This window comes from Lynx canadensis, chromosome D2, assembly GCF_007474595.2.
Source record: "Lynx canadensis isolate LIC74 chromosome D2, mLynCan4.pri.v2, whole genome shotgun sequence".
Classification (NCBI taxonomy): Eukaryota; Metazoa; Chordata; class Mammalia; order Carnivora; family Felidae; genus Lynx; species Lynx canadensis.
In genome coordinates, this window is record NC_044313.2 from 62,722,310 (window position 1) to 62,738,177 (window position 15,868).

The window sequence follows — 15,868 nt, forward strand, 5'->3', positions numbered from 1 at the left end:
GTCGGTTGAGCGTCTGGCTTCAGCTCAGGTCGTGATCTCGCAGTTCGTGGGCTCGAGCCCCACGTTGGGCTCTGTGCTGACAGCTCAGAGCCTGGAGCCTGCTTCGGATTCTGAGTCTCCCTCTCTTTGCCCCTTCCCCGCTCATGCTGTCTCTGTCTCTCGAAAATGAATAAACGTTAAAAAAAAAAAAATTTAAACTACCAACACAGTCAACAAAGGTATAAAACACAATTACTTTATTGATCTCTTACAATCAAACACTGTCAACTACCATTACTTCCACTCATGCATCAGTAAAGGATATTTCCTTAGTATTTTCAAATGATACATTTAAACGATAAACAAAAAAGTTAGAACTTAAAATGCACCCTGATTAATTATGTAAACCGGTAATTTTTTTTTAAAAAGCATAACTAACAATTTGGTTCCTTTCTTCATAAAATGGAAATTTAAATATTTCTCCTGATAGTCTTGAGGTTCTCATTATGTCGTGAGTAGTGCAAAGTGTGGCACAGTTTCATCTAGAAAGGTGTGTCTCACACGCCTTATTCAACAAACGAAACGTGCATAACAAAATGCATACAGTCAATGCATGATAGAAAGCATGTTTCAAACACAAGGTGGCCCCTCGGGCCACCATATTATTTAGGTTTTTGCATTATCATTTATGGCATTATAGATTAATCATACATAACATACTTTTATACATTTTAACCCTGAAGATAAGAAAAATAACTGTTTGCTTGAAAAAAGTTATTCCAGGTAGCCATTTGGTTTGTATCAGGAGAAAGTGAACCTCCGAGAGTCTAGTGTCTGCCAAGTCTGGAATCAGCTGGAGTCAGTCAATCGGACATGACATACTTCACAGTGACTGTTTCCCAAGTCCCGGCGACGCTTCTTCCCACAGTGCGCCAGACGACGAAGCATCTCTGGAATCACCCTTGCGTGTGGTTTTCCCTTTTTCTGGATCAACTACTACTCTATTGTTTTGTCCTTTCTTCTCAGCTCCTTTATGGCCTTTCATTTTAATTATTCATAAATCCTTTCAGAATATCCTCAGAGAGCTCCATAAGGGGAAGTTCTGGAGACGGAAAATCCAAGGGAGGAAGGTTGGGTATGGGGATATCCTTGGCTTTGCCGGTATTCGCTGAAAACTTCTGCCAGGTTGGAGAGGCTGTGGCAGTTTCCGAATGTGGTGGCAAGCTCCACAACTCTGACTTTTCTACAAAGTCAGCATCCACATCCAGCTCCTTTTCTACTGGGCCTTTTAGAAGTCTGGCCTTTTCAGCCTTTAGTTGTTTGTTTTCTTTCCTTAACCTTTCGTTCTCAGCCACGAGGAATTCAACGTGCCTCTCCAAATCTGCGATCTTGGTAGCCTGCTCCTCTATGATTGTCTTGTCATCCTTGGGGGCTTTGCTTCCAATGCACGGCTCTGCCGGCTCCCTCTTCTGCTGAAGTAAAAACAGCAGTGTGTCTGGATCCCTGTCAAAGACCCCCTGGATTTCAGGCAGATGTTTCTCCGTGGAAGGGCTGTATTTCTCAGAGAGAAGGGGGCTCTGGCCCTCTGCATCCTCAGAAGGGGGTTTGTGCGGGGCCTGGAGCTGGGCGGCCGCATCCTTGTCTGTGCTCTGCTGGGCTTTCAGTCTCTCTTCCCGCTTGGCCCTTTTCCACCTCTCCTGGATGAGGAGGAGCTGTTTCATGTGGCTGTCCCTTTGCAATTCCAGTGACAGATGAGCCTATCACACAAAAGGAAAGGTGTCATTTAACATTTAAGTCTCTTTAGTAATCTCCAATGAATATAATCCCAAGATCCTCCTTTCTAAATAACTTTATAACACTTAAAATTTACATACTATGTTTGCAATTCAGTAGAACCCCTGATTTTGTTGAAGACAACTGGGTCTTTAAAGACAACAGTCATGGCCCCACCACAAAAAGAGGGTGCATGCAGGCCACACAGGCGACTAGGGGGGTCTGCGCTTCTGAGCCCAACATCTCCCATGTGAGGCCACTCCTCCAAGACCAAGATGTAGCTGAACTCCCTAATACATAAAGAGAATCAGCCAAAATAAGAAGACCGAGGCACACGTTCTAAATGAAAGAACAAAAGACAAATCCTTAGAAAAACAACTCCATGAAACAAAGATAAGCAATCTACCCCATAAACAGTTCAAAGTAAATAAAGATGCTCACCAAACCTAGGAGAAGAATCAACATAAAACTTCAACAGAGAGACAAAAAATATCTCCATAATATAAGAAATTATCAATCAGAACAGAAGAATACAATAAAAGAAATGACAAATACATTATACAGAACAGAGTAGATGATACAGAAGAACAGATCAGCAATCTCCAGGACAGGGTAGCAGAAATCACCCAAAGTAAACACCAAAAGAAAAAAATTGGGGGATGAGGATAGTTATTTAAGGGATCTCTACTAGGAAAATATCAAGACTAAGAAAATTCACATGAAGAAATAACAGCTGAAAACTTCCCTAACATGGGGAAGAAAACACACATCAGGTCCAGGAATCAAATAGAGCCCCAAACAAAATTAACCCAAAGAGATCCATACCAAGACACATTATAACTGTCAAAAATTAAAGACAAAATCTTAAAAGCAGCAAGAGAAAAACAACTAGTTATGTATACAGGGATCCCCAAAAGATTAACAGCTGTTTTATATATATATATTTATATTTGGAAACAGCAAGATTCTATTCTGGGAAAATGAATTTTTGGTATTCTCCTTCCTCATCTTTGTAACAACATCTAATTTCTAGGGCTGTTCTCTGAATATCATTTCTTTCTTTCTAAATTTATTGTGAAAGAGAGATTGCAAGTGGGGGAGGGGCAGAAGAGACAGGGAGGGAGAGAGTCCCAAGCAGGCCCCACATTGTCAGTGCAAAGTCCATTGTGGGGCTGGAACTCACACACGAGATCATGACCTGAGTCGAAATCCAGAGTTGGACGTTTAACAGACAGGGTCACCCAGGCACCCCATGAATGTCATTTCTGTAGAGATCTTTGCAACTCTGGTTTCGACGAAACTTATATAACCTCAAGTATAAAATAACATATTGGGTTTTGTTATTATATAAATCAATAATTTTATTTTCACCATCAAAAGGATCATGTTCTGTCAACAGCAGTGTAAAATCTGCTATCTGTCTCGCCAACAAAAACATGAAGCCCCCATACGAACTGGGTGGCAAGGGAAAAGTACAACATGGGAAACGGCAATTTCAGAAACAGAAACACTTTTCCAACATACACACGTTCCAAAAAAAGGCCTCTGTAAAGTGTACAAATGGTAGAAGAAAATGTAACAAGTGGAGAGCTTGGGTGGTTCAGTCGGTTAAGTGTCCGACTTTGGCTCAGGTCATGATCTCACCTTTCCCAAGTTCAAGCCCTGCATCGGGCTCTGTGCTGACAGCTCAGATTCTGTGAGATTCCCTCTCTCTCTGCCCCTCCCCCTGCTCGCACTCTGTCTCGAAAAAAAAAGAAAAAGAAAAAGAAGAAGAAGAGAAAGAAAAAGAAAAAAGAGAAGGGGAAGGGGAAGGGGAAGGGGAAGGGGAAGGGGAAGGGGAAGGGGAAGGGGAAGGGGAAGGGAAGGAAAGGAGGGAAGCAAGAAAAAATACAAAAAGTACCACACACTGGTAAAGAACTGAACATATCTGCTGTTCTTTGGCAACTAAGCCAAGTGCAACGGCTAGAAGAAAGCAATCACTGACAGGTTTTCACAATCTCACATTTAATTCTCCACTTTCCTGAGCAGCAGCACAGCCTGGAGAAGTGTCACTGAAGACGGAGACAGAAAAACACTGCAGGAGTTGACCACAAATCACATGGTACACACTTTAGGGAACTGCAAGAATCCTGTATAAAAGTGTGTGTTTCTGACCACCACAATGAAGATATCACAAACGTGGAATGATTTATTTTTTCCGAAGGTCTTAGGTCTTCTAACATCATGACCGTGCTGCACACTAAACAATACCAGAGTCGTAACAAATACCAACTATGCCAATTACAGAATTTGGAAGGAAATGGAGAACGTGTTCTATTTTTCAGGTGCTCTGTTTCAGACCAATTAAAGCCCCCGGTCACTGACACTGTCTTTCTTAAAAGTGTGAAGGGCTCTGGCCTTTTAAGATGAATGCTTCTGGCTGGTGCCGGTGCCTGTGTCTGTGTGAAGCAAGCCTCCAAGCTCCTGGATTCAGGGCTCCTGGTGACCCAGCGCCAGCGGTAGGAGCTCCTGGCAGGGAGAAGAGGGAAAGGGGTGGCTCTCTCCCAACCCTCCCACAGCAAGCAGGGTAGGAACTGTGGCGCCTGAGCAGGATACCCGCCACCCCTGTGCAGCTGTGACCAGGCACCAGTGCTGGGGGCACATGCAGTCCACTGCATTCCTTGATTAGAAGACCCAGGATACTAAAGATGCCAACTCTCCCCAAATCGATACACAGGCTTAATGCAATTCCAGCTACATCACAGAAAGATGCCAGTTACAGAAGGGGGGAAGGCTAGGCCTCTGGTGATAGTGTTACAGGAGGTGAATCCTCTGCCAACTATTGGCTGGTTTCTAAGCAAAAAGTCTGTAGGCCAAGAGTGGCACAAAATATTCAAAGTGCTGAAAGGAAAAAACTTACAACCAAACATACCTAGCAAGCTTACCATTCAGAATTGAAGGAGAGATCAAAGAGTTTCCCAGACAAACTAAAGCTAAAGGAGTTCATCACCGCTAAACCAGCTCTACAAGAAGCATTAAAGGGAATTCTTTAAGCAGAAAATAAAAAGCCAAAACTAGAAACAAGAAAATACCTGAAAGAAAAATCTCTCATTAGTAAGGCAGAACATATAGAAAAGGAAGTAGATCGACAAGGACAAAGCTGGTATGAGGGTTAAAGGACATAAGTACTAAAATCAACAAAATCTCCAATAATTAGTTAAGGGTCTCATTAAATAAAAAGGCATAAAACAGATGTCAAAAACATAAAACGTTGGGTGTGTGCACACAAAGGTGATAAGGTGACTAAAGATGTAGTGCCTGTAGAATGCATGCCTACTTAAATGACCACCAACTCAAAACAGACAGCAATATATGCATGTTATTATATGTAAATCTCATGGCGACCACAAACCAAACCCTTACCACACAAATAGAAGTCCAAACATAACACTAAAGAAAATAATCAAATACAAAGGAAGAGAGTAACAGAAAAAAAAGGAACAGGAACTACAAAAACAAGAAAACAATTTTTAAAATGGCAATAAATACATACCTATCAATAATTACTTTAAATGTAAAGACTCCAATCAAAATGCTCCAATCAAAACAGGTAGGGTGGCTGAATAGATTAAAAAAAAAAAAGGCCTATGTAAATATTCCCTACAAGAGACTTACTTCCAATCTAAAGACACATACAGACTAAAAGTGGAGTAATGGTTGGGAATGCAAGCTGGTGCAGCCACTCTGGAAAACAGTATAGAGGTTCCTCAAAAAACTAAAAATAGAACTACCCTACAACCCAGCAATTGCGCTACTAGGCATTAATCCACGGGATACAGGTGTGCTGGTTCGAAGGGACACATGCACCCCCATGTTTACAGCAGCACTATCAACAATAGCCAAAGTATGGAAAGAGCCCAAATGTCCATAGATGGATGAATGGATAAAGAAGATGTGGTGTATATATATATATATATATATATATATATATATACACACACACACACACACACACACACACACACACACACACAATGGAGTATTACTCGGCAATCAAAAAGAATGAAATCTTGCCATTGCAACTATGTGGATGGAACTGGAGGGTGTTATGCTAAGTGAAATTAGAGAAAGACAAAAATCATATGACTTCACTCATATGAGGACTTTTAAGAGACAAAACAGATGAACATAAGGGAAGGGAAACAAAAATAATATAAAAACAGGGAGGGGGACAAAACAGAAGAGACTCATAAATATGGAGAACAAACTGAGGGTTTACTGGAGGGGCTGTGGGAGGGGGGATGGGCTAAATGGGTAAAGGACATTAGGGAATCTCCTCCTGAAATCATTGTTGCACTGTATGCTAATTTGGATGTAAATTTTAAAAAATAAAAAATAAAATTAAAAAATAAATAAATAAAAGTGGAGTAATGGAAAAAGATATTCTACCCAAACAGAACAAAATAAAAGCTGGGGTAGCAACACCTATATCAGGGAACATACGTTTTAAAACAAAAGCTGTAATAAGAGACAGAGAAGGACACTACCCAATGTTAAAGGGATTACTCCAACAAGAAGAAAATATTTGGAAACATTTATGCAGCCAACAAAGGAGCACCTGAATATATAAAGCAAATAGTAACAGATGCAAAGGAAGAAACTGACAATAATAAACAACAGGGAACTTTTAAGGCCCCACTTACACAACAGATAGATCATCCACACATAATATTAGTAAGGAAACACTGTCCTTAAAAGACACATTAGACCAGATGGACTTAACAGATATATATAGAACAATCCATCCAAATACGGAATACACATTCTTCTCAAGTGCACACAGGACTGTCTCCAGGATAAATCACAGGACAAAGGCTCAATAAATTTAAGACCGAATTCATTTCAAGCATCTTGTCTAACCACCAGAAAATAAAACTAGAAATCAACTACAAGAAGAAAATGGAGAAAAAACAAACATGTGGAGGCTAAAACATGCTACTAACCAATCAGTGGGGTCAATAAAAAAAAAAATCAAAGAGGACTCCAACAAGACAACAAAAACAAGAAAACTCTCAATCTAACTTTTCATCTAAAAGAACGAGGACATGTGGGTGGCTCAGTCATTTGAAGGTCAGACTCTTGATTTCAGCTCAGGCCATGGTTCATGAGATCAAGCCCCGCATCAGGCTCTGTGCTGACAGTGCAGAGCCTGCTTGGGATTCTGGATTCTCTCTCTCCCTCATTCTCTGCCCCTCCCGTGCTCATACTCCGTCTCTCCTTCCAAAATAAACATTAAAAAAAATTTTTTTTAATGTTTTTATTTTTGAGACAGAGACAGAGCATGAGCAGGGGAGGGGCACAGAGAGGGAGACACAGAATCTGAAGCAGGCTCCAGGCTCTGAGCTGTCAGCACAGAGCTCGACGCGGGGCTCAAACTCATGGAGTGTGAGATTGTGACCTCAACCGACTGAGCCACCCAGGTGCCTCTAAAAAAAATTTTTTTTAAGTAAGAGACTACTACAAAAAATTGTATGCCAACATGTTGGACAACCTTGAAGAAAAGGAAAAATTCCTAAAAACGTATAACCTCCCAAAACTGAAGCAGGAAGAAACAGAAAATTTAAATAGACTGATTACTAGTAAGTGAACTGCATCTGTAATAAAAAATTCCTAATAAGCAAAAGTTTAGAACCAGATGACTTCACAGGTGAATTCTACCAAACATTTTAAGAAGAGTTAATACCTAGCCTTCTGGAATTATTACAAAAAACAGAAGAGGTAGGAAAGCTTCCAAATTCTGTGAGGCCAGCACTATCCTGATACCTAAACCAGCCAAGGGCACTACTACAGAAAAGAAAATTACAAGCCAATATCAGAACACAGATGCAAAAATCTTCAGCAAAGTATCAGCAAACTGAATCAACAACATATTAAAAGGATTATCTACCACCATGATCTAGTGGAATTTATTTCAGGGATGCAAGGACGGTCAATTACCTGTAAATACATCAACCAGAGACACCATGTTAACAAAATGAAAGATAAAAATCATCAACAGATGCACAAAAAGCATTTGGCAAAATTCAACATCCATGCATGATAAAAAAAAAAAAATCTTGACAACATGGGTTTAGAGGGAGCATACCTCAACTTAATAAAGACCATATATGAAAACCCACAGCTGGGGCACCTGGGTGGCTCTGTCGATTAAGCGTCCAACTTCGGCTCAGGTCATGATCTCACGGTTTTGAGTTCAAACCCCGCATTGGGCTCTGTGCTGACAGCTCGGAGCCTGGAGCCCACTTTGGATTCTGTGTCTCCCTCTCTCTCTGCCCCTCCCCTGCTTGTGCTCTGTCTCTCAAAAATAAATAAATGTTTAAAACCCACAGTTAACATCATACTCAATGGTTAGAAGCTGAAAGTTTTCCCTCTAAGATGAGGAACAAGATAAGGACCATCAACTCTTGCCATTTATTCAATATAATACCAAAGTCATACCCAGTAGTCAGATTTAAAAAAAAAAAAGAAAAGGTATTCAAATTGGTTAAGGAAGAAATAAAACTCACTATCTGCCGATGACAGAATACTATATACAGACAACCCATAAGAAGCCGCCAAAAAACCACCAGAATAAATGATTTCAGTAAAGTTGCAGGATACAAAATATACAGTAATCCATCACATTTCTATACACTAATATCAAAATAGCATTAAGTGAAATTAAGACAACAATCATATCTACAATTACCTCAAGAAGAATAAAATACCTAAAAATAAATTTATAACTGAAGTGGCCTATGGTCTGAAAACTAAGACACAGATGAAAAAAATAAAGATTACACAAATAAATGGAAAGACATACCACTGAAATGTCCATGTCACCCAAAGCAATCTACAGATTCAGTGCAATCCCTACTAAAATACCAATGACACTTTCCACTGAACTAGAACAAATAATCCCAAAATGTATATGGAAACACAAAAGTCCCAAATAACCAAAGCAATCTTGAGAAAGAACAAACCTGGAGGTACTATGCTCCCAGATTTTATTGCAAAATAAAAGTATATTATGTATGTATGTATGTATGTATGTATGTATGTATGTATATATATACACACACACAAGTATATTACAAAAGCTATGTAATCAAAACAGTATGGCATGGCACAAAAACAGACATATACATCAATGGAACAGAGTAGAAGTCACAAAAATAAATGCACATAGAGTAAATCCATGACAAAGGAGAGAAGAATATATAATGGGGAAAGACAGTATCTTCAATAAATGGTGTTGGTAAAACTGGTGTTTGCACTACATGCAAAAGAATTAAATTGGACCACTTTCTTACGTCATACACAAAAATAAACTCAATGAATTGAAGACCTAACTGTGAGACCTGAAACTATAAAACTCCTGGAAGAAAACATAGGCAGTAAGCTCTTTCACACTGGTCTTAGTGATTTTTTTTTTTTATCTGTCTCTTCAAGAACGAAAGTAAAAATAAATGGGACACTATCAAAATATAAAGCTTTTGCAGTGAAGGAAACCATCAACAAAATGAAAAGGGAACCTGCTTTTCATAAGGGACAACGTATTCACAAATGGAAGTATCCACTAAGGGGGTATCATCCAAATTATATATAAAGCACTCATAAAAGTCATTATGAGAAAAACAATCGGTTTTTAAAAATGGGCACAGGACCTGAGTACACGTTTTTCCAAACACATACAGATGGCCAACAGATACATGAAAAGATGTTCAACATCACTAACCATCAGGGAAATGCAAATATAAAAACACAATGAAATATCTCACACCTGTCAGAATGGCTATGAAAAGTCAAGAAATAACAAATACTCGCAGGATGTGGTGAAAAAGGAACCCTCCTCATGCACCGTTGGTGGGAATGTTAAGTTGGCGTTGCCACTACGGAAGCCAGTATGGTGGGTTCTCAAAAATTTTAAAATACAACAACCCTACAATCCAGTTATTCCACTACTAGGTATTTACCCAAAGAAACTAAATACACTAATTCGAAAAGATATCCACACCTCTGTGTTCACTGCAACATTTACAATACCCAAGATACAGAAACAATCTGTATCTGTGGGTAGACGAATGGATTAAAAAAGATGTGGTACAAGGGGCGACTGGGTGGGTCAGTAGGTTCAGCATCAGGTCATGATCTCAAAGTTCTTGGTTTTGAGCCCTGACGTCGGGCTCTATGCTGACAGTTCAGAACCTCTGAACTGCCTCTGCTGCCTCTGTTTCTATCTCTCAAAAATAAACATTAAAAAAAAAAAGATGAGGTATATATAAACAGTAGCGTATTATCCAGCCATAAGAATGAGACCTTACCACCTGTGACAACATGGATGGACCTAGAGGATCTTACACTAAGTAAAATAAGTCAGAGAAAGACAAATATCTTATGATTTTACTTGTATGTGAAATCTAAGAAACAAATGAACAAAACAGAAACAGACTCATAAATACTGAGAATTGGTGGCTGCCATGGGAGTGGGGGGAGTGGTGTGGACTGATGGATAAAACAGGTGAAAGGGATTAAGAGGTACAAATGTCCAGGTATAAAACAAGTAAGCCATGGAGATGAAAAGGACAGTAGAAGGAATACGGCTAAAAATATTGTAAGAACACTGTATGGTGAGAGATTGGAACTATACTTATGGTCAGCACTGCATAATGTACAGAATCGTCAAATCACAATGTTGTGCACCTGAAATTAATGTAACATTGTATTATCAACTGAACTTAAAAATGACAGAATGAATGGCAGTTGAGGAACAAAGAGGCTCAGGAACTTGCCCAAGGTCACACAGCCAAAAGGCAAAGCAGAGGTGTGGACCAACCAGGGCAGTCCAGCCCCAGTGAGGTGGTTTTAAAACACGTCTGAAAAAAATAAAATAAAATAAAAAATTAAAAAAATAAAACATGTCTGTAACTTTTTGAACAGTCCTATCAAGAGATGGAGTCTAATTCCCCTCCCCTCGAACTGGGTGGGCCTCTGTGGTCAATTCAAGGAACAAGGCAGACGGAGGGACAATGCTGTGGAACTTCCACTATCTGTTGGCTTCTCCTCGACCACCATGTGGGCAGATTAGAGAGAGATGAGAGAGGATGAGGATGAGGAGAGATGCCGCGCTGCCTGAGGAGCCCTAGCAGCTTCAGACCCAGCATCAGAGCCCTCCCAGCCCAGCACCAGACAGAGAAGACACCTCTGAGATGACACCACCAGCTACCACCATTGACCGCATGACAGCCCTCGACCCCGGAGGATTGCCCAGCTGAGCCTGAGCCCCGTCAACCTGATTTGTGAGCAAAAAAAAAAAAAAAACTTTATTATAACGTGACAACCTTGGTGATCTCCTTCCACTTAATGAACAGTCAACCATCATCATGCCATACAGCTAGTAAACTTATCTATGTGTGCGTGTGGAATAGTAACTGTGCTGCAAGAACATGGGAGATGTTTTTGGGCCACCACCATCACCACCTAAGTACTCACCGTGTAGGATGTCGCGTGCAAGGCTTGTGTGCAAACAGTCTACCTTCACATGGGCGTCGTGATTAAGTTTTCTTACCATTTTACAAGTTTGCTTTCAGAGAATTACACTACCATAAGGTATGCCTCTCTCTCATAATTGGGAGAAACTGCATATTGGCCTATCATCACACATAAGTGAGTTTTTAAAAATGTTAATAATGTTTCCAATACTGTATTATGGATGACTGTAATACTGTAGACCATAAACCCTTTATAAGGACTCATACAGTGGTGTGGAGGTTAGGCTACTGTGAAACAAGAGTATGGATTACACCAGGCTGCCATGAAGCAATCACACTGCTACGACTTCATCAGTGCATGAACTGTTATGCCTGCACATAAACGAGTTTTTCACTTTCATTTTTGATGTCTAGTGTTAGTAATACGTATTAATTTCTACAGTTTTGTATTCTGTTAAGACAGTACTGATATAGGTGGTAACAGACAATTCATCTCATAAACAGACCACATAAACTTATTTTATCGACAAATACAGGATAGTACTTTAAATGTTTTCCTTGTGATTTTAGTATTTTCTTTTTTCTAGCTTACATTCATGCAAGAATACAGTATATAATCACCTAACATACAAAATATATGTAATCAACTGTTTATGTTATCATTAAGGCTTCTGCTCAACAGTAGGCTATTGTAGTTAAGTTTGGGAGAGGGGGTATAAAAATTACAGGCAGATTTTCAACTGTACAGGAGGCTTGCATCCCTAAGACCCAAGTTATTCAACAGTTGACTATTCAACATTTTCTAAGCTGAATGTGTTTTTTGTCAGTGAGTATTTGTGGAAACTTTCTGTTAACAATTTTCTACTTGTAAAAGTAACATATTCACTATAGAGTATGTGAAACAAACTTTAATATTTGGTTTAAAATATTGCCTGGCAATATGTGAACCATACTATGTACTTTTTAAATTTTTTAAAATGTTTTCATTTATTTTTGAAAGTAGGGACAGAGAGAGAGAGAGAGAGAGAGAGAGAGAGCTGAGGAGGAGCCGGGGACTGGGGAGGGGACAGGATTAAAGCAGTCTCTATGCTGACAGCAGAAAGCCCAATGTGGGGCTCGAACTCACAGAACTGCGAGATCATGACTTGAGCCAAAGTCAGACGCTTAACCGACTAAGCCACCCAGGCACCCCCACACTTGGTACTTTAAAAATTTTCTAAATGAGAAAAACACTGGTCTAAAAAAAAAAATGACAATGCAATTTAATAGAATTCTATCTGATACGATTTTTAAAAACTTAAATGCCATTTGTATTCAGCTTGAAATTAGAAAACTTTCTGCTTTAGGCATGTATACTACAACTAGCTAAAATCCCTTTTTATTAAGGGGCTCAGAAGGCTCAGTGCATGTATGTATTATGTGGCTAACATGAGCAGTTCTACATTGTCAAAAGGAAGTGCAGGAAATAAAACACAACTTTCAGATTTTCTTGGTTCAGTTTGAGGAAGTGGCATTTTCTCCCCGCCACTGACATCCCCTCACAGAAAAGATCTCCTTAATTCAACTAGACAAACATTTACTGAGTATCTCCTAAGTACCCTGCCACTTGCATAATCAGAAAATCATCTTTGGATGAAGGCATTTTCAAAACCTAGGTACACCCTCCCCTAACACGGAAAACATTTAAAGCCATTGGTGAAACAAATATAAAGGTACCAGAACTGTTTAGGAATTCAGGAAAAGACAAATTCAGATTTAAGTTATTTTTGGCAAGCAAAGGGAAGTCCAATTGGTCGACCCTTGGCCAGGCCTGCTTACTTTCTGTGAGCTAATACTCAAATGAGTTAATGATCAGGAAAGACCCTAGAAGTCTCTAAGGAAAACACTCGATCTGAGATCTAGAACTAACTAATAGAAAACAGAACAGAAGTTTCTGCATGCCATCTCTGGGATGTCGACAGTTCACTGAGTTTTAATTTCTGAAGTACTCCTATCTTTTCCATTTTATGTATTTTTGACTACAGTGTTTTGAGAAGGGCATAATACTTTATTTTACACACAATTCAAGTATCCACAAGAAAATCCTTCTAACCCTTATGCAAATATTAAGAAATTGTCTCACCTGCTCAGACTGTGTGAGCTTCATGGCTTCAGAAAGATATGCTGGTTAAAAAAAAAAAGGCACATTAATGAGTGTCATAATTTTATAATCAACAGGTCAAAGGAAGAATTTCAACACTCCTATGACAAAAAAGAACTGGTTTTAGAAGCAATTCCAAGCAATTCTGCTACATAATTATCTTGTTCCCAAAATCAAACAAGGTGGGGATTTTAAGAAGATAGGACTTTTTTTTCCCTTAAGTTGTATTTATTTATTTTGAGAGAGACAGAGACAGTGCAACTGCGGAAAGAGCAGAGGGAGGGGGAGAGTGAGAGAATCCCAAGCAGGATCCACACTGCCAGCACAGAGCCTGACATGGGGCTTGAACCCACGAAGCTGCAGGAACATAACCTGAGCCAAAACCAAGAGTCGGATGCTTAACTGACTGAGCCACCCAAGCCTCCCAAGAAGACAGGATTCTTAACTTCTCCAAGAAGTCAGTGGAAATCAACTGTATTCTCTACCCCACCTTGAAGGAGTCTGCTCTTCAAAATCCTTGTAGATTTCACAATTAAGAAAGTAAAGATGGCCTAATAAAAAAATAGGATTAGGGAGGATTAAAACTAAGCAAGAACCTTATCAAACCTTATTATTATGATCACAAAAATGTCAAGAGATTGATTATAGGTGTCTTTTTAACCACATGAATACTTGGACTATATCATTTTGGCCTCCTTCAAAACTACTTTTATTGAATTATTTCTGAGCTATCCCATCAACCTAACCTACCATGCATGAATCAGGTAGTTAAAAGCCATTAAGAACTTGTGGACATATTTATTGTAAGTTGTTGTCTTTTATTAAAGACCCTAAATAGTCCTAATAAGTAATAAACTTAAGCTTCTCTTTGACATTAGGATCAGTTCCTGGGTGACTTAATTTACTTGAATTTAAACAGTCACTGTAAAAATACATTTTTCCTCTCTGCTAAAAAGCTTAAAGCCAAATTCTCCTTCTATCAAATAAGCAAGAACTCATGGTACACTTTGTGAACAATATTTCCAGGCACTCCTCATTTTATCTTTCTAAGGATTCCTCATCTGCTTATTTTTAATTACATTTTATATTTTGTTGTATTCCTCTGGAAGACCTTTTATGTACTGCCTGGAACAAAAGAGAGTATAAACAAGTATCATAATAGATCATACACAATCTCCATTTCTTATTTCTTATTATCAACGTCTCAGTATCTCTCATCCCTACATTAAGTTCCTTTTTGCCTTTTTGCAGATCTTACAGGGCAATGTTTCTGTCATATTAAAGCCAAATATTTTAATGATTTTGAGTTCATGACTTAGAACTGTTGCCTGCTAGGTTATACCATAATCTTTAAGATACGGATTAACTGGATGGTCCTTCCCCAACAGTAAAACAGTTGGCTATATAGCCTTTGCTCTAGCCATACTTAAATTTTTTCCTCAACTTTTGTGTCTTTTATTCCTATAGTAAGTCTATATAACTGCATACAATTTCTTTGTCTTTTTCTTCATGTTTAAGGCTGTTGAGACACTCTTATCTATTGCAGCGATACAGTGTGGATGAACTTCCCTATTATTTCCACATACCATCGTCTCCCCATCTGAACTACAGTTTGCTGTAAATTCATTTTTTAAACAAAGGGAACAGTTTCATAAAACCAGGCTTAAACCAACTGGACTGCCTTTGTAGAACCTTGCAACTATAACACAACAGTAGAGAATACCCAAGGACATGAGTTTCCAAAGCCAAAAAAAAAAAATCAAGAGTCACACTGCCACTTAAAGTATTTCCCATGTTTTAATTTACAATTTGGGTCTTAAGGGGGCATCTAGCTGGTTCACTTGGTAGAGCATGTGACTTTTGATCTTGGGGTTGTGAGTTCAAGCCTCACACTGGGTATAGAGATTACTTTAAAAAAAAAAAAGTAAAAATAAATAAGTAAAATTTGGGTCTTAATAAAAGAAAAAAATTTCATCTGATTAGTCATGAATTTGTTCCAGAGTCACAACTGAGTATCTCACACACACAGCAAAATATTGCCTCTGAATGACAAAGACTGATCTGCTCAGAATCATTTTCATGCTGCCATAGCTTCATGGGAAGGTCCAGGTCAAGACAGGTTATTTTCATGCTGCCATAGCTTCATGGGAAGGTCCAGGTCAAGACAGGTTTCAACCAAGTATATGTAGACACTGTGAACTCTGAGGTCTGCTCATCTTCTAAACTGCTGGAGTTCTAAGCACTGTAAATGGCTATTATCAACTTCGCATTTAAGCTTTTGCTCTTTTTGCTGTTTGTCAAAGAAAAGAAACCCACTTAGGCAAGTGGACTGTGTAAGACTATGAGCAAGAATTCTATCCAGCTATAGCTGCTAATCAAGGTTTCTGAGCAACAGATTTTTCTGACAATCCTGGAGTCAAGCCCCATGTCAGGTGCAGACTTACTTAAAAAAAAAAAATCCATCAGA

The 15,868-nt window shown here is 39.0% G+C and overlaps 1 protein-coding gene across 2 annotated transcripts in view; it reads right to left on the reverse strand.

The window, feature by feature from the left end:
• Positions 1–214: 214 nt before the first annotated feature.
• NRBF2 (nuclear receptor binding factor 2) overlaps positions 215–15,868 on the reverse strand; it is a 43,968-nt gene continuing 28,314 nt past the window's right edge. For both annotated transcript variants that reach the window (XM_030334483.2, XM_030334484.1), the window contains 2 exons: positions 13,384–13,424; positions 215–1,736 (listed from right to left, as the gene is read on the reverse strand). In XM_030334483.2, the coding sequence (XP_030190343.1) occupies positions 1,026–1,736; positions 13,384–13,424 (752 nt within the window). In that variant the 3' untranslated portion in view covers positions 215–1,025. The remainder of the gene's footprint in view (positions 1,737–13,383; positions 13,425–15,868) is intronic.